Below are 22,015 nucleotides of genomic sequence, written 5' to 3' on the forward strand. Positions count from 1 at the left end.
TTTTGCGGGGTAAACAGTGAATGAGATAATGCCTAACCTAGGTCTTAAAGAAGAAGTAACCAAATGAAGGGAGCAGGGCATTCCACATAGGGGAACAGCATGAACAAAGGCACGGAGCAAGAAACCGTCTGCTGAGCTGGAGAAACTTCATTTGGTTCCAAAGTGTTGGACCGTGAAGTGACAAGTGACAATAAACAAGAGTCTGCAGAGGTAGGTGGCCCCAGGGATGAAGGGAAGAGAAGAGACTCAGGAAATACTGAAGTGACAAAAGCGAGGAGGATTTATGTTGTTGTACGGCAGAAACCAACACAACACTGTAGGCAATTATCCTATTTTTTTAAAAAAAGGAGGATTTACTCATTAATAAGAAGCACAGGATAAAGAGAGAGAGGAGTTAAGAACGACTGTGAGACTATCTCCTGGTTGGGTGGATGGGCCGGCCATCAATTTGGACACGGAGTACAGAAGACTGGCGGGAAGAACCCCCCATGTGACAGAAGAACCCCCCCATGAGAACATGGGGGTTCCATTTTGCATATGATAAGTGCACCTGGCCCCACGGATGGCAATGCCTACCGGACACGATAGAGATCAACAAAAAGATGGACGGCTCACCCTGGATTTAGGGAGAGACACGGGATGTCTAGATTTGGGTGTCACCAGCATAAAGTAAAACCTTAGCAGCTGTGAAGGACGAGAAAAGAAATGATGGGCTGATGTCAGGACCAGAGGGCTCACCAGCCTGGGTTGGACAGTTTTAAAAGACTGTGCTTTAGCAGAGACAGAGGGAGAATCTATTTTACCCTCATGCTCACCTTCCACTTACGTTTGGAAATGGGCACCAGCACGCCAGCACTAGAGTGAGGCAAGGGAGGCACTCCGATCAGGTGCAACATGTGAGGGCGCACCAAAAACAATTCAGTAATGGGGCTTCCCAGGGGTCAGTGGTGAGGAATCTGCCTTGCAATAACTCAATCCCTGGTGCAGGAAGATCCCACGTGCTGTGGAGCAACTATGCCTGTGTGCCACAGCTACTGAGCCCGTGAGCCACAGCAAGAGAAGCCACTGCAGTGAGAAGTGCACACGGCAACTAGAGACTACCCCCTCGCCCTGCCTCATAGTAAATAGAGAAAGCCCACTTGCAGCAACTAGGACCCACCAGAGCCAATAAATACATAAATAAATTTTTTTTTAACTTAGTAATCAAGATACATAATATTTTCAATGTGGGGTTTTTTTTTTTTTTGGTATTTTTATAAGTTTAAACTAATGTGAAAAATGTGAAAGTGTTAGTCACTCAGTTGTGTCTGACTCTTTGCAACTCCATGGACTGTAGCCCACCAGGCTCCTCTGTCCATGGAATTCTCCAGGCAAGAATACTGGAGTAGGCAGCCATTCCCTTCTCCAGCCGATCTTCCCAACCCAGGGATCGAATCCGGGTCTCCTGCTTTGCAGGCAGATTCTTTACCATCGGAGCCACCAGGAAAGCAGAGGATGAGATGGTTGGATGGCATCACCAACTCAATGAACATGAGTTTGAGGTCTAAGCAGTCTTAGCAAACTCCAGGAGATGGTGAAAGACAGGGAAGCCTAGCATGCAGCAGTCCATGGGGTTGCAGAGTTGGACATGACTTAATGACTGAACAACAATGCAAAAAAATACTATCACTAGATATTAAAATTTCACATAAGGACAGGAGCTAATTCAGGTGGTAAGAGGCAGCCTGTCAATCAAACATTCAGCCAGTAATGGTGTACTGGAGCTCTGACTTTAATTCTGCCACTTAATATTCCATCCCTGTGTGTCATTGTTTAGGACTCATTAAGATGAATACTTCGAACAAATCCAAACGAATTCCCTAGCTGGAGACCTATCTCCTATGACAAATTACAGGTTTCCTTGGCACTGTGTTACCCAGCCTGCAAGGGATCCAGCTCCTTCTTCCCGCACGTGTTCCATTCCCCAAGGTGCTCCACCTCTAAGAAGTGCCTTCACCTTCCCCTTGTTCTAGCCACACCTACCGAGACATGTTCCAGGAGCCCAGGGCCTCTCAGGAACGACAGACAGGATACACCTAGCATGGAGAATGGCAATGAGAACGCTTGGCATTGCTCAGAAAAGTGTTTTTAGACTCTCCGGGCAGACTGGGAATTTCCCGAGGACATGGGACATAATGTATTTGGCTTCAGAGAAAATGGACAGCCTATCTCATAAGTGCTTTTTAATCACCAGATCAGGACCAAAGGGTCAAAGCAAAAACAATAGCCAGTCTTCCACTGAAAGACCCAAATCACAGAGTTCAGAAGCATGAAGTGAAACTACTTTGAAGCAGGAAGGTGACAAAATTTTGGTCTCTGCTTCTGCACCGTGCCCTGACTTCCACAAGTTTTATAACAGAAGTAAGCTGAATATATTAGAGAGATTAGAGCCCCAAATAAGATTATCTGGGAAAGAATTCTGAAGGCTGTCCATTATAAATCTACAACTTACACTCCATACCTTTTCCCTCCTGTTTTCTAAACCTCTTGAACTTCTGCACAAGTCAGGCTGGTTCTTAGTATAATTATCTCTACCCTACAGTGATTTAATTTCCCAGGGGCTATTGTTAAGTCTGAGATTTGATGACTGCTACAAGGATTAGTTCTTACTTCAGGGAAAGAGGATTTCACCATGGCATTGTCTTGTCTCTGGACCTTTCCAAATTCACAAACCAATACATTAATTCCTCATTGCTTCCCGCCCCTGACTAGCTATAGCTGTGGCCGCTTTTTTAGAAATAGGTACATTTTTAAAAATATATCCCCCTCTTATATTATAGTTTCGCCATGGGCAGGATCACAGCCTGCAACTGCTTGGGATAACGGCATTTCTGTTGCATCACTGTATAGCGGGTATCACTCTGAATACTTGTCATGGCTGTAAAGTCTGTTGCAGTTCAACAGGAAGCTCTTGTTGGGCTAAAATATTAGGAAAAGACTTTCATAAACATGTGCCGGCGAAGAGTACATTTGCTTTAAAGGGTGTCTAACTTGAACATCTTTCTCCTAAAAATGTGTTTTTAACACAACTGCTTTATGTGATTCTCAGCCACAGTTTAAAGAAGCATTATGGCTTTGATGGGGGAGATCCCAAAGTGGTTGCACATAGAAAAGGTCTGTCCTATCCTTGAAAAGTTTCTGTGAGTTGAGGGCAAAGGGCACAATTGATTGGACTATACTAGCGGCTGCTCAGTAAGGATCTTGCTCTTTCTTCCTGGGCGGCAACTCCAGGCACTTTGATTTTAGTGCTAAAGGGCACTTCACAGATCCTTCCTCAGTGCTGTCTTGGGTTTGTCTTCTTTCCATTTTCATATTTGGAGTCAAACTATGCCACTGCCAGATGATAAACAAAATAGCCTAAAACCATAAAGAAGACTGAAATACAGAGGAGTCAGAACATTAGTGCTATGGAGGAGATCACTGTTTGGTCTTTGTGATGCTGAGATTAAAAAGGGAGGGTAAGAGGAACCCCTGAGTTATTGGTCTAGATGGGCCAAGCACTGTCGGCTGATCAAGAGGTTCATTTCCTGCTCACATCACAGTCAAGTGTGGGTCAGTCAGAGAGTTTCTATTCTGAGAGGTTATTCAGAAAGCCAGCTCCGTCCTGCTTATATGTCTGCCATCTCCTGCGATCTCCTAGGATCTTGGAATTCTCCACTGGATCCTCTGTAAGATCCAGTGAAGAAGATGAAAAGAGAAGGGAAGAAGGTGGAAAGAGAGCAAGAGTGGAGGATCTGGGGAGGTTTTCTGGGGCAAGACCTAGAGGTGGGGGCAGAGCCTTATACTCCCACCCCACTGGCCAGAGCTCAGTCATGTGATCACACCTGACTGCAAGGGAGGATGGGAAATGTAGTTTAGTGTGATATGGAGGAAAGGGAAATGAATTTGTTGAACAGCTGGTAAGACTTTGCCTCACCTGCAAATGCCTATGAGCCAGGCAGGTAAGTTGTAGGAGTGAAGCAAGCAGGATGTCAATACAATCTATGGGTAAAGGGGTCTTGGTGCGAGAGACTATATGCCGATCTGAAGAAAATGGCAGGGGTAGCCGTTACTCAACTATAGCTTGCTGCCACTTGGCTGAGAAGGGCCTGAATTGCCTTACCCACATGTTCAAAAGATGCAAGAAATCCAAGTTTTCGTATGCAATCTGCCCTTTTAAAAGACAGTTAGTTTTCCTTTTTCCTTCACTAAACATACTCAGGTGACCAGGAACAAGTCTGGGTTGGGCACGAGGAGTTGGGAGTCACGAGGCAAGCACACTGCTCATATCTGGGGCCCATGGGAGCCTCTCAGCTTCTGGGCCTCTCTTTCTCGTCTACACAATCTGAGGCTCAGACATGTTTCTGAAGTAGGCGCAAAGGCCTCCTGAGCTCTGCTTGCATCCGTGTTTTTCTTCATGCTTGCTGATGCCATGCTATTCTAGCAGGTAACCTGAGAAAGAATTCCAGAGTCTTCTCCTAGAACTTAACCCACAAAGGCAAGACTCCTCTGGCAAAACAAAACCAAAACTGAGGTCATTCTCTGTAGAGTTCATGGCTTAGAATTAGCAGATAATTCTAGGGGGTGGGGGAATATGTTTTCCTGCTGAATACGTCAGAAATCCCTTTTCCAAGGAAAAAGATGCTTATTTCTCTAGCATTCTAGGAGGATATGGGAATCTCTTTATTGTCATGGTTCTGAGTCAAGCAGACATGACTGATTCTTCTGACTCTCCTAGCTACAGAATCTTGGTCAAGTGACTTAATCTCTGTCAACGTCAGCTTCCCCATCTGAAACCAAAAGACTTAACCTCAGAGGGTATTTGAGCATTATTTGCACCAGGCATATAAATTGCTCAAAAAATTAAGTGCTTTGTAAATATTAGTTGCTGTCATTACTGTCGGTTGTTGTTCCTAATTTAGTCCTATTATTTCATTTAGATGGATACTTTGGAACCTGTGGGTGATGAATTTAGCGGAATGGCCAGATGCCCTTACGATGCCAAACATGCCAATATCGCACTGTTTGCAGGTAAACGACCTGATTTCCTGATTTCTCCTCATTGCATTTGTTTTCGTGGGCTCAGCCTGTGGCTCTGGAGGATTCGCAGAGTCACAGTTGTCCTTTGATTCTCTGGTGACTACTGTAACTAAGAATGCCTTTTCCATTTGAAATTCATATGGAAATTGACTTTTGGTGTGTTTTTTTTTTCGTTGTTGTTTAACCACTCAGTCATGTCTGACTCTTTGTGACCCCATGGACTGCAGCACATCAGGCAGGCTTCCCTGTCCTTCACTATCTCCTGGAGTTTGCTCAAACTCATGTCCATTGAGTCAGTGATGCCATCCAACCATTTCATCCTCTGCCGTCCCCTTCTCCTCCTGCCTTGAATCCTTCCCAGCATCAGGGTCATTTCCAGTGAGTCAACTCTTCACATCAGGTGGCCAAAGTATTGGAGCTTCAGCTTGAGCATCAGTCCTTCCAGTGAATATTCAGGGTGGATTCTTTAGGATCAACTGGTTTGATCTCCTTGCTTCTTTTTTTTTCTCTCCTCACTTCTTAAGACAAGTCTTTGCCATGCTTACCCATACTTCTCTGCCTTCAGAAAGAGTAACAAGTTTGCGCTGAACATGTGGCATACTGGTGAGGGCATGTCTGGGCTGAAGTAATAGAAAATCCCACCTCAAACCCCCGGTGTGAACTGAATATTTAAGGTGGGGTAGACTTTGGAGTGGCTTTGATTCAACAACTCATTCATCTCATCCAGGACGCAGGTCCTTTTCATTTCTCTGCTCAGTTTTCTTTCTTTCTCTGAGGGAGACTGGCTGTTCTCACAGTCATAGGATGGCTGTTGGGTCTCAATTAGGGCTACATATCCTTTTGTCTGGGCTTCTCAGGTGGCACTAGTGGTAAAGAACCCACATGCCAATGCAGGACACTTAAGAGATGTGGGTTTGATCCCTGGGTTTTGAAGATTCCCCTGGAGGAGGGCATGGCAACTGACTCCAGTATTCTAGCTTGGAGAATCCCATGGACAGAGGAGCCTGGCAGGCTACAGTCAGTCCATAAGGTTGCATAGAGTCAGACGTGACTGAAGCAACTTAGCATGCACACGCATCCCCTTGTCTACATATAGAAGGGAGAAGGAAAGAGGCAAAAGGAAGCTTCTGGAAGCTCTCTTGGTTACCAGCACATCTTCTCAAATATCATGACCTCATGAGCTTACATGCCTGTCTCTGATAGAACTGTAGTGGCTGAAGGGATGATGCTGATGATCAGAGGTTGACCAACACTCCCCATTGCTACTCCTTCCTTCCATTGCAAAGGATATAGAATGAAAGCAAATAAGCCATGACTTTCAGATGGGGATTTTTGTGGAATTCATTGCCAGCTGTGCTCATTGAGGTGGGTGTAGGGAGAAGTATTGGTATAATAGTGATTGTTATGAAATGTAATAAAGCAGTTAGCTATAATTTCCATCACCACAGCTAAAACCTGGCGCATCCTAGCTTGATGAGGAACTTTAGGGCTTTAATTATGAAAAAAGATCAGCTCCTTGAACCATATCCTCAGTGTCATCATTTGTGAACCCAAATCTGCAGTCAAAAACTGAAGAGGCAGTTTGTGCCAAGTTAAGAAGGAAAGGTTTCTCAGGTTCTCCTCCAAAGGTAGAGCATTCCTAGCAAGCAGCCTTGTAAGAAACACAAAGTCATGTAAATCTGTTTGTAAGTATGGGTAGGGGCAACGCCGCTGGAAAGAGTGCTTGAGAATTATATTCTTAAGTGCCTAATTTCTGCTGCAGCACTTTTCTGACACTTGGAACCTGCGTTAGTAATAGAGTAATGGAGGTTGTGGACTGCAGTGGAGAATGTAAATTTACTAATGAAAAAGGAGCAGCCCAAGGCAGAAAGAGGAGAATGAGCAGGAGTTTTCTAAGGCCACCAACCTTCCAAGAGCAAGCCCCATGAAACCATCTAGCAGCTGCAGAAGGTGTATCTGAATCCATGTTCACTGCAATGCTTGAAAGCTCTTAAAACTTCCACCATTATAAACAGAAGATACTTGTTGCCCCTAAATAGTTGTCATATTACCAAGAGTGACAAAATAGTACTCTATTTTACAAGGAAAAGTTCTGGAAAGATATCCAGTTTAAAATGTAAAACAAAGTATGAAGGAGTGTTCACCAGCAGTATACACACACACACACACACACACACACACACACACAGCTCCCACTGTCCTCTCCTCCTCAGGCATACACACACACACACACACACACACACACACACACACACACACAGCTCCCACTGTCCTCTCCTCCTCAGGCATACACACACACACACACACACACACACACACACACACACACAGCTCCCACTGTCCTCTCCTCCTCAGGCATATCCATATGACCCGGAGCTATGATTCTATAAGAAAAATTGTGATTTTTGCAGACGCATGTGTGTCAATAGAAAGCTTTGCTGTCTGCAGCCAAAATCTAACCCAGAAGGTCAACACGTACAGATATATGACTGCCAATAATGTAGATATGAAGACAGCTCTACCTGAAACTGAGCAAATATCAGTTAAGACCAAAAACAGACCTCAAAGACTTTGCTTAGGTATGTTTATTTAAAACAGAACCATATGCTTATCGCACGAGGGTTAGAACTTCAAGAGAACTGTGATGTATATAAGCCACTTCTGAAGAGGCTCTGGAAACCACAATTAATGAAGACAGGTAACCCATTAGAGCTGAGCCAAAGGAAGCTATTTTTTATATTGAATATAATTATTGTTTCCATTTCATCTACACAGATTTTACTATTCCAGAACAGCCCATTTGATTATCTGTGTAAAGAATGCTTGCTAATCCAGCAAAAGAACCAAAAATTTTAAGGATTCATTTTCAATCATCTTGTCTCTCTTTTGCCTTGGATGTATCCTCAAGCAGAAGTCCCAAAGAGCATGAATTCTTAAAGAAAAGTCCAGTTTGAACTCAGCATCATCCCTTCCCCTTCTTTATTTTGGCTTCTTGTATATCAGAATGTTCTCGGTTTGAGACTTTGGAAATACTGAAACAAGTATCTCTTAAATGGAAAGCTAGATCCGTAGGACTTAGTGGCTCTCCTGATTGAGGTAAAGAGGAGCAGAGACTCAGAAAAGATACACATACCAATCTTCTTTTTTTTCTTGTTTTTAATCAAAGTATGATTACATGTAGCAATTTTAGTCAGCTCTTTTTTGCTTACAAATCCTCTTTCTTCAACTTCCCTCACTTGCTTAGGCTGCAGACTTGCTTACTTCTGCTTGCACTTAAATTTTTCTGGTGATACAATCAGCCTCTCTCTTTCCCGGGGCTCCTACCTAATCCAGTGTACCACGGTATGGTGGTGGCTACAGTGTCCAAGGGGCCTTGGCCTTGAGATTTCAGTCAAGGTCCATCTAATGGAGTGAAGCAAACAACATTTTTCATTTACCCTGTTCCCTGAGCTGCTGCTGCTTAGAAATTGCCATGCAATTTAAAAATGAAAAATGTTTCATCTCTCGTGATCCCAATTTAAAATGGTTAGGAATGTGGGCCAAGTATTTCCCTAGTGACTCTTGGATTTGTCCCAGTTGTCCTATCTTATTTGCCTGATATAGCAAAGCCAGGTGGGGGATGTCTCTATTATTCCCCCATGCCCACCATCTTGCTCTAACCATATTCTCCTCTCATCTTTCTCTTCAAAGATGGAAAACTATACTCTGCTACAGTGACAGACTTCCTTGCCATTGATGCAGTCATCTACCGGAGTCTCGGAGATAGCCCAACCCTACGGACCGTCAAGCATGATTCAAAATGGTTAAAAGGTGAACAAACAATTAAAAAAAGAAAGGAGGTGTGGCGGGGGAGATATATATCTTGAAGGAGATTTAGCATCTGAATGGTCCAGATTGTAGTTTCATTTTAGTAATGGCTTCTCACAGACAGGAAGGTGGAAATTGCATCTCTTGCCCCAAGTTGATTTATTACCTCCCCTGTTCACTTCCCTTGAGTTTCTGGAGTATTATCAAAACTACCAACACCACTATAATAGAATACATTACATTCATCTTTCCTGCTTCAAGCTCTCATTCCAAAGTCCCACATGAAAACAACTAAACAAAACACTTCATTCATGGAAGGGAACGGGGAATTAGAGGTGGCGGGGAACAGGAAAAAAGCTGTTCACAACCCGAATGAGTCAAGGTTGACAAGGCAATGTGTACAAAATCTGTTCTGTAATATGAGCCTTGTATTGTAGAAAATAAAATTACAGAGATATGCAAAACTCATTTATTCTTCATTGTTCATTGCAACTGCTTCTGAAAGATTAAATCTGTAAGCTTAAATGCTTTTGGAAATCACTAAGCACTTGCATGTGTAAAGTCACTAGAAATGGTTAGTGTTAACCAAATGTCTAATGGCCCTACAATTTTATTTCATAACATGTCTTTGCTTGCAACTGATTGCAGTTCTTTTAACTCTGTGTGACACGCCCCCAATTAAAGTGCCCATTTGTCCACAGAACCGTATTTTGTCCAAGCGGTAGACTATGGAGACTACATCTACTTCTTCTTTAGGGAAATAGCAGTGGAGTACAACAGCATGGGAAAGGTAAGAGGGGAGAATGTCTTAATATGGGGTCAATGTGGTTATGAATGGCTTGGAAATGAAACCATAAATCTAAGGACAAGGTCATCATTTTGAGAAGACCCAACAAAGATTGGTGGAAGTGAAACATTTTGCTTCCTTGAACCCCTATATGCTTTTTCTGATTAGTAACAGAATACAGGGAAAACCTCTTAAATACACTGAAAACTTAATAAACAGATGAGTTTCAAGTATTTTAAGAAAGATGTGGTTTCCAGGTCTACTCATCAAGTTTTTTTGTTTTGTTTTGTTTTGTTTTAAATTGAGCTGCTCTACAGAGAGAAAGTAACTATTCAATACCTATAAGCAAACCCAGGGTCTTGACTGTATTCATTGCAAAAAGCAATAGAAGACTTAAGGGATGTCTATTTCGATTATTTCTACCAGAGAGCGGATCAAGACCACTGAGTTGGAGGGCACAAATTCGATACCAGGGTGACTTGCACAGTCAGAGGAATTCAGGGCATGAGAGGCAGGGCCCAGAGGCAGCCAGGGAGGATGGCAGAGATGGCGCATACAAAGTGTGCTTTTGTTTGAGGAAATAAAAAGCTAAGCAGTCTGTATGGAAATGAGTGTATGTGCCTGGGAGCTGATCCCCTGAAGGATTTATGGTTCTGTATTAAATGCCACAGCCTTATCTTTCAAAACATGCTGTTCCAATGCTGAGTTTTTCCCTTTTTTCTTGCCACTGATTTTAGAAACACAGGATTAAATTAAGCATCTTGTTGTTCTGTTTCTATTTTTCTAAGAAAGGTAAATTCTACCAAGATCTCCATGCAAAGTAAGTGCATTTCCTCTTCTCCGCATTTTCCCTCTGCAGGTAGTTTTCCCAAGGGTGGCTCAGGTTTGTAAGAATGACATGGGAGGGTCTCAGAGAGTCCTGGAGAAGCAGTGGACTTCTTTCCTGAAGGCTCGCCTCAATTGCTCCGTTCCCGGGGACTCCCATTTTTATTTCAACATCCTGCAGGCAGTTACCGACGTGATTCGTATTCATGGCCGTGATGTTGTCCTGGCAACCTTCTCCACACCTTATAACAGGTAACCATGCCTTGGCGGTGCGGACTTCATCAGTCCTTCCCGGCTTCCTTTTCCCAAGAGGCTCTTGTCTAATACACAAGATTTGCAACTGATGGAAACACTGCCATTCACTATTTATAACTAACAAGGACTTAACACTCAGTCTTCATTCACAAATGGATAATCGGTATAAGTGCTGTTAGAGTAGAATTTTGGAGAAAGTAATGAGATAAATTATACCAATATCTTCTTTTCAGATGTCTGGGACAGAAACACTATTCATGTGTTATTTCTCAACCCCTCTAATTATCTTGAAAAGTGAATACCGTTGCCTTCTTTTTACACTTGAGGAAACCGAGTTTAATTACACTGTCTGGTCCAGGTAGTCCACAGATAGAAGCAGCAGCTCTGGCACTCAAGAATGTTCCTCTTTTCTAGGTCACCTAACATTTTATTTGACTTTTAATATTTCTATGACTAGATCAGTAATTTTTGAAGTAAAAACACTGGATATGTATTAAAATGCTGCACAGTGAAATTTAGGAAGTAGATGAGTCCACCTGGCATCCCACCTGGTTATCATCCTGTCAGAGGAACCAGAATCCCAACCACAGCACCACTGTCTGATTCTGGAGGGTTCTATTGAGGATTTAGGTTTCCCTGGTAGTTCAGTACTAAAGAATCCACCTGCAATGCAAGTGATGCAGGTTTGATCCCTGGGCCTGGAAGATCCCCTGGAGCAAGAAATGGCAACCCACTCCAGTATGCTTGCCTGGGAAATCCCACGGACAGACGAGCCTAGTGGCCTACAGTCCATGGGGTCACAAGAGTTGGACGTGACTGAGCACCACCACCACCACCACCCCTGAGGATTTACAAGTCATCAAACATTGTACTGAGAAATACTGAGTCTCAGCCCATTCATTCGTATTTTTGTGTTTATTTAAGCTAAGACACTGAGCTATGAAATGACACTAATAACTGTTCCTGGAGCAGTGGACACGTGTGGAGACTCAAAAATAGAGGAAGAGGGACACCATGTTCCCTGGAACTCGGCTCTCCCAGACCTCAGAGTCCTAGCACTCTCCTGTGGAAATGATCCGCACTCTGGCCGCGGCCAAGAAATTGAAGTACCTGCACTAGACTATGTACAATTCTGTCTGTTCTCTCTGAGCTTCTGCTAAGAATACACTGTCTTGTTTTGGATTATACTTTTTACAAAGATTTTGAAGAACCTGATGAATGGCTAGATGACAGGAACATACCTGATGAGGCTGGAGGACAGCCTAGGAAAAAATGCCTAAGAACTGGGTAAAGCCCACAACAGAGCAGACTGAAGGATGAAATAACATTCCTCAATTATACAGAGGGCAAGGGTCAAGAGTTCCCCATTGAAGATATAAGGAAACATAAACCTATATTACAGCAAAAAGTATTTAGTTATGTTTAAGTAAGTTGTGACCATCTGAAGGAATTTTTAGACTTCAGAATAGAAAAGATGTAAAAATTCAGACCTTAACTGCTTGTACTTTGGAACCCATGTATCTAGGAGTGTTGAAAAAGAAGATTGTTCTGGAACATAGGAATGTAAGTGCTGGTGGAATTTCAGAGCACATTTCCAATTTTTTTTAACGTTTTTTGAGAAAATGAGTTACTTTGTGATTACAACAAAGTAGTAGATTCCTAAATATTACACACACTCCATTTAAAGAATTTTCTTTAAAGGTCCCTAGGAGACATTCAATGAGTGCATGCTAATGCAGTCTCAGAAATCATATTTGGTCAGTAATATCAGAAAATGGCAAAAGTATGCAGACCAGCCTTCCATCTATAAACAATAGCCCCTCTCCGACTACTCCCTCTGGTTTCATCCCTTTCCACCCCATTCTCCACACATTCCCACTCCCATCACGTCAGGTTGTCTCAAACCCTTTAGGGGCTCCTCTTGCCCTGAAGATAAAGCCCAGCTCCCTTGTTGGCATGGCATGGAAGCCCATCATGGCCAGGTGTCGGCTCCTCCTCCAGTGCAGAGGGTTGACCGAACTCACACCCTGCTGTCTCACCAAGTCTGCTCCCCCAACCTATCTGCTTGCCCCCTGAACTCCTGGGAATGCTCCAAGGCTCAGTTCCAATCACATCCCCTGGAACTCTGCACAAGCCTTTCATATATATTGCCTTTACCAGATGGTCTTGGAAAGTTGTTGCTGTTATTATTATTATCACTGCTCTTGTTGCTTGCCGCCACACTGAATTGTGAATCAGCTGAGAGCACGGTTTGTTATTTACTTAGCATTCACTGCTTGAGACTGGGGATTCCATAAATATGTGCTGAATGAACAGAAGATGGGAATAAAGGGAGGGGATAAAGTAGGGAAGAAAAAAGAAAGGATTTTACACATGATTCTAACATTAGGAAGATTATAAACCCTAGGGTATCTTTAGCGATTATGAAGTGCCTCATAAAATACTTCAAAATTTATCCTTTTTTTCTTAATATTTAAAGTAAATGTGTATATCTCTTACTTTTAGGAGAGCGAGATGTGAAAAGAGTCTTACAAAATTAAATAATGTTAGGAGCGCTGAAGTTTCAAAACAAATGGACATCACTGTCTTATTACAGACTTAATATTGTAAATAATACACAAACACACACACACACACACACACACTACATACTTTAAAATTTATCCTGCCACTCTGTTTTAAATAAGCTTTCTAATCCTCCCCCATTTCTCACTTTCTTAGTAATACTTCAATAATTACTTTATGAAATTAAAGATGGCATAAAATTCTCCTAATCATACACAGAGTGTTTTCCATATCCTTTCGACATGTGCAAAATCCAGGCCAAATCATTCTCCCTGCCCTGCATGCTGCTGATGCTGCCGAGCACCTGTGTCTTGCCTTGGGTGCTTCTGTGTGCAGTGATCCACTATCTCAAAGCCTGATTCAAACTGTTGGACAGCCAGTACCTAAAATTTATTTGATCAAAATCAAGGAACAACCATAGAAACAAACACAGGTTCAAGTAATGTACCTAGATGAATGAATAATTCATGTCTTCTCACCATTGATGAAAAACAACCCCAAAGTCCTTCCAGGAGTGCCAGGCAAGAATATAATTATAGGTAGAGATTACTGATGTTATTATTATTTAGCACTTAATTGAGCATTTTATTTGCAAAGCATTGGTGCTTTAGAGATTTAAACTGTTTAGTCTTATGCAAATAAACAGGAAGTAAAATTTGCAGTATACAGTGACTAACATAAAATATGTTTGGGTTCCTCACACATACATTCTCACTACTGATGTCCTTGACTTGAGAAGCCAAATTCAAAGAAGGAATATGTGGACAGCAGGGGCACTTTTACTTCAAACTTTTACCAATATCAGAGATGCAGAATGTTGCCCAAACATTTTATCTTTGGTTTAAAGACTGGTAATTAATTTCAGGAAATTCATGAAACTTGAAAATCACCAGGTCAACCATTCCTCCTTTATAAATAAAAGCAGTGCCAGACACAAGACCAAAAAAGGGGTTTTTTCCCTATGATTTTGCTTTAACTAGCCCTTTCTTTAAGACCAGTAAGGCAAATTTGATTCACTGAAACATTCTCCTTATGCACTAGGATCCTTTTACATTTATAGTGTTCAGGGTATGAACATTAAATTTCAACTGCCAGTACTAGGGAAGTTTGTTTGGTGTATGTTTTCCAAACGGCATGCAGAACTGTTGCATAAGTAACACTTTGTATGAAATGCCCCATCACAGCATCCCTGGGTCTGCAGTATGTGCCTATGACATGCATGACATCGCCAATGTCTTTACTGGGAGATTCAAAGAACAGAAGTCTCCAGATTCCACATGGACACCAGTTCCTGATGAACGCGTGCCTAAGCCCAGGTATGTGCCCATGTTTATCAGGCTCTTTTAAATTTCCAGAAGTGGTGCAGTTAGCTCCCGTGATAATGAGTATCTTGGGCTTCCCAGTTGGCACTAGTGGTAAAGAACCCGCCAGCCAATGCAGGAGACGTAAAAGGCATGGGTTCAATCCCTGGGACTGGAAGATACCCTGGAGGAGTATGCCTGGAGGAGCATGGGAACCCACTCCAGTATCCTTGTCTGGAGAATCCCATGGACAAAGGAGCCTGGAGGGCTGCAGTCCACGGGGCCACAAAGAGTCAGACACAACTGAAGCAACTTAGCACACACACAATGAGCATCTTATCAACTGCACACCCGGCCTTCCATGCTGGCATATACAAATGCCAACACAACAGAAAGGCCTATGAGGCCATTTACCTTCATTCCCTTAACCAAAACCCCAAATTACCCAAGTTATATTCAAAACAGTGACTCTCTAGTCTTTCACTTAGATTCTATATCTGTAGATTATCCACTGTAATCCTTGGATGACAGGAGCCATCCACCCCAGGAGCCCCAGTGGTCTATAGCTGAGGAAACTGAGGCCCGGAGAGGTACAGAGTGTGTTGTGCAAGCTGCTGGGGAGATGACTTCCACCATTTCTCCCTGCTTCCCTTCAGTTTCACAGAGACCCATGTCTTTCAGCCTTAATAAAATGTAAAATATTACCGATGTTCGCTGGATTCTGTGACTAGACTGGATCAGAGCTAATCCCGGGCTAAGGGCAGGTAGGGACCAGCAGGTGCAGTGCGCCATTATTAGGATGTCTCTGGTCTGAGCGTTCTAGTCTGTTTGGGGTCCAGATGTATCATAGATTCCCTCATCCTCAAAACATGCCCCAAAAGTGCTTTCACGGGGAACCTATTGTCCAGAGACAATCTAGAGACTTTTGGTCCTGTGTAATTTCCATCAAATCTGTACACTAAACCAGTCCAATACTTTGTCCACCTGATATGAACAGCCAACTCATTGGAAAAGACCATGATGCTGGGAAAGATTGAGAGCAGGAGGAGAAGGGGGCAACAGAGGATGGGATGGTTTGATGGTATCACTGACTCAACAGATGTGAGTTTGAGCAAACTCCAGGAGATGGTGAAGGATAGAGAAGCCTGGCATGCTGCAGTCCATGGGGTCGCAAAGAGTTGGACACAACTGAGTGACTGAACAACAAACCAGTTCATTCATTTCTCTAACTGGGACAGGATGAACCCCTCTCCCGGCCCTGTGCCTACCCTCTTTATGGTCCACACACAGCACACCTCCCTTTGTTGTTCAGTCACTCAGTCGTGTCTGACGCCTACAGCATTTGAAACCTACATTATGAAAATACAGAAACATCCCTGTATGTTAGCTCCCTCCACTGAATCTGTGGAAGGAAACCCAATGTCTTTTAAACTTTTTTGGTTTCCAACTCTTTCCTCCAACATCCAATTCCATCCCCCCAAAAATACCTAACCCAATTCACTGAATTGAACTACCTTAGATAATATGAATCACTGTACCCAGGGCAGAAACCCCTATGATCCATCCTTTCTCATCCCCTGAATCATCTGGCATGTGCCTTCTCTGTTACTAAAGGAGAACAGGCTAATTGTAAAAAATATACCCTGGCAACCTCAGGTGAATTGTCAAAGTCTCTAAGTCAGGTGGATTCTCTGAAGGAGTGTTGACTACCTTCCAGGCAAGCAGGACGCATACTTTAAGTGACTTTCCACTGGTCATCGTTCCGCGTGCTGGCCTGTCCCTCTTACAGACAGCAGGATGCTTTCCCTGACTGGCTGGGTTAGTGCCATGAAAGCATGCGCCCAGGGCTAGATCCTGCCAGTGCTGTCAGGGCCCGCTTTTCTCTCCTGCACCAGAGGGGAGGCCAGCAGTCTGGACAAGACTGGCGCTAGTATCTCCCTAATCTGACTTTGCTGAGGTGTACCTTGAATCTTGAAACCATGTCATTTCTTTTAGAAACCAATCTTCAGTGTCATTGTTCAGCGTGTTTTAAAATGACTTTTCAGATGAGAATTTCAGTGTAATTGGCTTTTCATGCCTACCCAAATCAAATGAAAGCAATAAAAAACAAAAGGTTCCCTGACCTCCTGGTAATGAGAGAGGGTTATACTGAGTCTAGCAGGTAGGTTTAGTGGTAAAGAATCTGCCTGCCAAGCAGGAGATGCAGGTTCAGTCCCTGTGTTGGGAAGATCCCCTGGAGAAGGAAATGGCAACTCACTCCAGTATTCTTGTCTGAGAAATCCCATGGACAGAGGAGCCTGGTGGGCTACAGTCCGTGGGGTCGCAAAAGAGACGGACACGGCTTAGCATCTAAACCACCACCACAAAGCAGGTTACATAAGGCCAGCGACTTTTTGAACACCTTTGTTTTCTACATTTGTGAAAAAGTCAGCCCAGTTGTCTCCTTCTGTGGAACCTCCAGAACTCCTAGCAGGGTTTTAGGACAGGCAGAGCAGTCCCAGAGACGTGCAAATGTCTCACTTGTTTCGAGCTCCATCACTGTTTATGGGGTTTGTTTGTGTTTCTGGCGGGGAAACCCGGCTGCTCTCAGCCAAGGCTGAACGGTCCTGGCTCAGGCTTCTCTATGGAGCGCGGAGGCGGCCCAAGGCAATCTAAGCATATTTTTTGGTGGCATTATGCATTGTTCAGCTTCCTATTCTGAGCCTCAAGTCTATTTTCCCTCATGTGAGTTGCACAGAGAAGCAGCTCATTCAAAGAATTTGCCATAAAGCGTGATAGATGCTCTCTTCCTTTGTTTCTTTATAGGCCAGGCTGCTGCGCCGGCTCTTCCTCCTTAGAAAAATACACCACCTCCAATGAATTTCCTGATGACACCTTGAATTTCATCAAAACGCACCCGCTCATGGATGAGGCCGTTCCATCCATCATCAACAGGCCATGGTTCCTGAGGACGATGGTCAGGTGAGTGTCAGGCAAACCGCGTCCTTACTGGATTTCCCCTGTTGCCGCCCATGATCATTGGACCTGTCATCGGTGGATCATGATTTGAAGTGCCACGAACCCCTTCTGTCATCCAGGCCTGGGCTCAGTTCTGAAGTCCTGGGCGGTTGGGTGGATGCCACCAAACCCCCATAACTACATTCCCAGTGAAAACACAGTTCAGAGAGTTTCAGGGTAACTGGACCCGGGCCAGCAATTAGAGGAAACAAAGTTGTCTCCTTTGCCTTAGCTGGTTAATTCCACGTGTGTTCAAGTAGAGGAGCATGAAGACAATCAATCAATGGATGTACACACCTGTTTGTTTGTTGTGGTTGCAAAACATGCTGCAGATTCCATCTGAGCACTGTCTCTGAATTGTTAGCTGTCACACAGGCCTCCCTGACAGCTCAGACAGTAAAGAATCTGTCTACAATGCAGGAGACCTGGGTTCAATCCCTGGGTCAGGAAGACTCCCTGGAGAAGGGCATGGCAACCCACTCCAGTATTCTTGCCTGGAGAATCCCATGGAGAGGGGAGTCTGGCAGGCTACAGTCCATGGGGTCGACAAGAGTCAGACACCACTGAAGCAACTTTGCACGCACAAAGTACTATAATAGCTCTTGCCCGTAAGATGGAAACCATGGTCCATAACTTGCAGAAGAGTCCATGTTTTCCAGTTCCTGCCACACTGCTTACAGAGAAAAGGGTATCCATGGACTGTTGAACTGCTGTGGGACTTTAGAGAAGGAAGATGCCATGTAGGACTTACCCAAGAGGATGATAAGGACTAATGCTCTTTACCTTTGGCTTTAAATGAATTTTGTTTGGCTTATATATCCTTTTATTTATTAACAGTGCCATTCACACTCTACCCCTCCCCCCCATCCTTCAGAAATCTCAACCCCTCTGTACACAATCCAAAATCTTCCCAACCTGACGTTTTATTGACAAGTCTTGGCATCTCAGAGGAAGAGTGTGGAAAAATGGTAGCCAGGGCTTTTCTTTTCAGTATTCTGTGAAACGTTAGTGGTTAGTGTAAAATATTAAATGAGTTCACTTTATTTCTTCCCCTCTTCATAGAAGACATCAGTCTCTCCTTCTTGCTCATGGAAGCGATAATTGCTGAGTGGTTTCAGATGGTATGGCTACGTATTTATTATGTAACTTGGCTTCTGCACATACATACCTCTTTCCTCCCCTTGGAACCATACTAATGCTCTACATATGGAAATAAAGGAGCAGAACAGCTTGAGAGCATTATTTATATGCATATATTTTTCTTGAGATTCTTACTAGAAAGCTCGATCACAATTGTTTGAAGTGGAAAAGGGGGACACGTTAATGAAAGACCAACAAAGATATAAAAAATGTGATCCTGTCATTTTAGATACCGCCTGACCAAAATTGCAGTGGACACCGCTGCTGGCCCATATCAGAACCACACTGTGGTTTTCCTGGGATCCGAGAAGGGAATCATCTTGAAATTCTTGGCCAGGACAGGAAACAGTGGTTTCCTAAATGACAGCCTTTTTCTGGAGGAGATGAGCGTTTACAATCCTGAAAAGTGCGTAGAATGTTTGGTTCTTTTTCTAGTAATTATTTGTCACGTTATTATCTTTTCCATTCAGAGAAATCATGGTAGGCTTAGATTTTATGCATTTTAGATGACTTTTAGCATTATTTGTAAAAATCCTTTCATACATTAAAAGCATTACTTTCTCCTTGCTGCTAATGTGTGCGTTTATCTAGGTAAACACATATGTATGTATGTGGGTGCACACATAAGGATCCTTTGCTTCTTCAGTTAGATTAGATGAAGAGATCTAACCTCAAAGGCTGGGAGCAGGGGTGTCAGGTGGTGGCAGGAAAAAGAGAACTAGCCCAAGAGAAACTGTGAATGATATTATCCTGCCTTAAAAATTTAGGTGCAGCTATGACGGAGTAGAAGACAAGAGGATCATGGGCATGCAGCTGGACAAAGCCAGCAGCTCTCTGTATGTTGCATTCTCCACTTGTGTGATCAAGGTTCCCCTTGGCCGGTGTGAGCGGCATGGCAAGTGTAAAAAGTATGTATTTGCCTCATTGATCACTGGATGTTCATGGTACTTAGGGAAGGGTCCTAGGTAAGCTCACAGTCATTTTCTTCCTGCAGAACCTGTATTGCTTCCAGAGACCCCTACTGTGGGTGGGTAAAGGAAGCAGGTGCGTGTGCCCATCTGTCGCCCAGCAGCAGGTAAGGAGCCTGAGGCATGGGAGAGTTTAAAGTGGCCTAAACATAGGATTGATTGTGCTCATACACACCACTGCCGCTCGGCCTTCTGTGCACATACCTCATCATTGTGACTGCCAGCCGTTCTCCTTCCTTTTCCCGTTTCATAGAACACCTCAACATCACACGTGGCAGACTTCCAATTGATTAATCATCCATCCTCAGACTGAGTAAAAACAGAGAAAAACAACACAGTGGACTTTAAGTATTCCCTGGGGAGAGGGACAAGAGGGTATGTGCCTTGATCATCATAGTGCAAAAACAGCAGAGAAGGGGAGCAGGAGGGTACCAATTAGGTTAGTGATGTGGTCTGTCCCAGCCATAGCAAAACTGGCCCCTGTAATTGACCATCCAGGGCTGAGAAGAAACTGCAGGGCATTTGTTAATAAGCAATGCATTTGTACTGCAAGCATGGTGTACACATCCAATAAACCTTTCTCCTGCACCATGGAACAGCTGACCCTATTCCTCATTAGGGAGTCAATCAATTCTTGGCATTTCTCCAGCAGATCAGCTAGATCAAGCCAATGTACCACGCATGTGATTTTGGTGCTGAGAATTGTTACCCTGACTTCCAGTGCTTGAATGGTGTCAGTTCAAAGGCTTTATGCTTTTACTTCTGTGGATTTGAAATCCAAAATAACATTTGGAGAAATATTCAGTGCATGTCCTTGACAGGTTATGGCATTTCAAGGAAGATGCCAGATGCCAGCACAGTTCTTTCATAGTCATTTCTTCACTTCCCCTAATCCACCAGGCAAAAGGAATTGTCCTCCCAACACAATGGGAGAGCCCCATCTCCCATCTGAGAATGGCAAGTTAGATAGGACAGCTGATTGACCACCACCTGCATAATTTGAGGGAAAGTATTCCCATAAACAGAGCTGATGTAAACGGTAAAGTCTGACCTGGAAATCTGGCTAATGCAAAGGGTTGACTCACCATGCTGTATTAGATCAGCTTTGCAAGTAGCAGTACTGACAGACGACAGTGTGAGGGCTTTATAGCTTTTCACGGGGACCTTGAAGCGAAGGAGGAAGAATCACAGAAGCGCACAGTGAGAGAAGCTGAGAAATGGCCTATCTCCGTTCTTTAGTCAAGGTGTAACAGAGGTAATAAGACTGAATTTTAAGAATCATTTTTAAGTCAGCATGAGAACCCAACTGTTCAAACCACGTGGAACTCTCCTTGGAACGTGGCCTCAGGACCAGGTGAATCCTGGCTTTCATTACAACTAGAAATCTTTATCCTTTGAGGCTGAATTTGATTTTTGACACAGCATAAAAACACTAGAAACAAACACGGCAGATTATTAGATCAAGGTGTGACTGTCAAAGTAGTTTTCCGAGATGGCTCATAAATAAACTCTGAAGGCAGTTGCAAAATCAGAGTTTTGACTATGTTGCAGAAAGAAGAGCAGAGTTCCCCCAAAAAAACAAGACTCCTTTGGACTATTCCAGTGTGTTTATTTAAAAATCAAAATAGATACTATTAAGATCAGTCCTTTTGGGGTATAGAGTTTATGCAGCCCAAAGGTAACCTAGTGGACTTGAAAGAATAGTGAACCTGTAGAGGAGCATGAGAGCAATACTCCTGAGGACTGGACGTGGGGCCAGGTGTGAACAAAATACCCACGTCGTCTCAGCAAAACACACCCCTGTGTCCTGTGTCCTCTCAGAGGCCCCTTATATCCACCGACCACTGTGAACACTTTGCTATACAAAGTTATTTCTAAACAAAGAAATAGATAAAGGTCTAGGAAGGCAAGAGTTGGGGTGAAAGAGAAAGGAGAGAGGAAAACGCTTTTCTTAAATAGACTTCTGTATCACTTCCATCAGGATGTTGGTTAACATTTAAACTTTTCAGATGTTTCAAAAATGCTCAGGGCATTAGCAGCAAAGAGTGATATAGGTGATCCACAAACTTGTTTACCCCGTGAATAAAACCTGAATTGACTGCCCAAATCATGGCTTCTCCTTGGAGATTCACAAAGGACTCATTTCTATAAACTTCGGAGATAAATTTTCAAGCTGTTTTATCTACTTCTTTTTATACCTGGCACTCAGCTTTTCAAACTGTGTTAGTTGCTTTAGTGAAACTTAAGACACATGCTGGAATAAAGACTCATATCATTGAATCTGTTTCTGTCTTCTTCTCCCTCCTTCCTTT

General features: G+C 43.4%; 1 protein-coding gene across 4 annotated transcripts in view; it reads left to right on the forward strand.

Annotated features, from left to right (window-relative positions):
- SEMA6A (semaphorin 6A) overlaps window positions 1–22,015 on the forward strand; it is a 129,528-nt gene that overhangs the window by 75,181 nt on the left and 32,332 nt on the right. For all 4 annotated transcript variants that reach the window (XM_043912316.1, XM_043912315.1, XM_043912317.1 and 1 more), the window contains 9 exons: window positions 4,959–5,049; window positions 8,749–8,868; window positions 9,567–9,655; window positions 10,512–10,729; window positions 14,482–14,613; window positions 17,404–17,559; window positions 18,965–19,141; window positions 19,503–19,643; window positions 19,730–19,810. In XM_043912316.1, the coding sequence (XP_043768251.1) occupies window positions 4,959–5,049; window positions 8,749–8,868; window positions 9,567–9,655; window positions 10,512–10,729; window positions 14,482–14,613; window positions 17,404–17,559; window positions 18,965–19,141; window positions 19,503–19,643; window positions 19,730–19,810 (1,205 nt within the window). The remainder of the gene's footprint in view (window positions 1–4,958; window positions 5,050–8,748; window positions 8,869–9,566; window positions 9,656–10,511; window positions 10,730–14,481; window positions 14,614–17,403; window positions 17,560–18,964; window positions 19,142–19,502; window positions 19,644–19,729; window positions 19,811–22,015) is intronic.

Source organism: Cervus elaphus, chromosome 9 (genome assembly GCF_910594005.1).
Source record: "Cervus elaphus chromosome 9, mCerEla1.1, whole genome shotgun sequence".
In the NCBI taxonomy this organism is placed as follows: domain Eukaryota; kingdom Metazoa; phylum Chordata; class Mammalia; order Artiodactyla; family Cervidae; genus Cervus; species Cervus elaphus.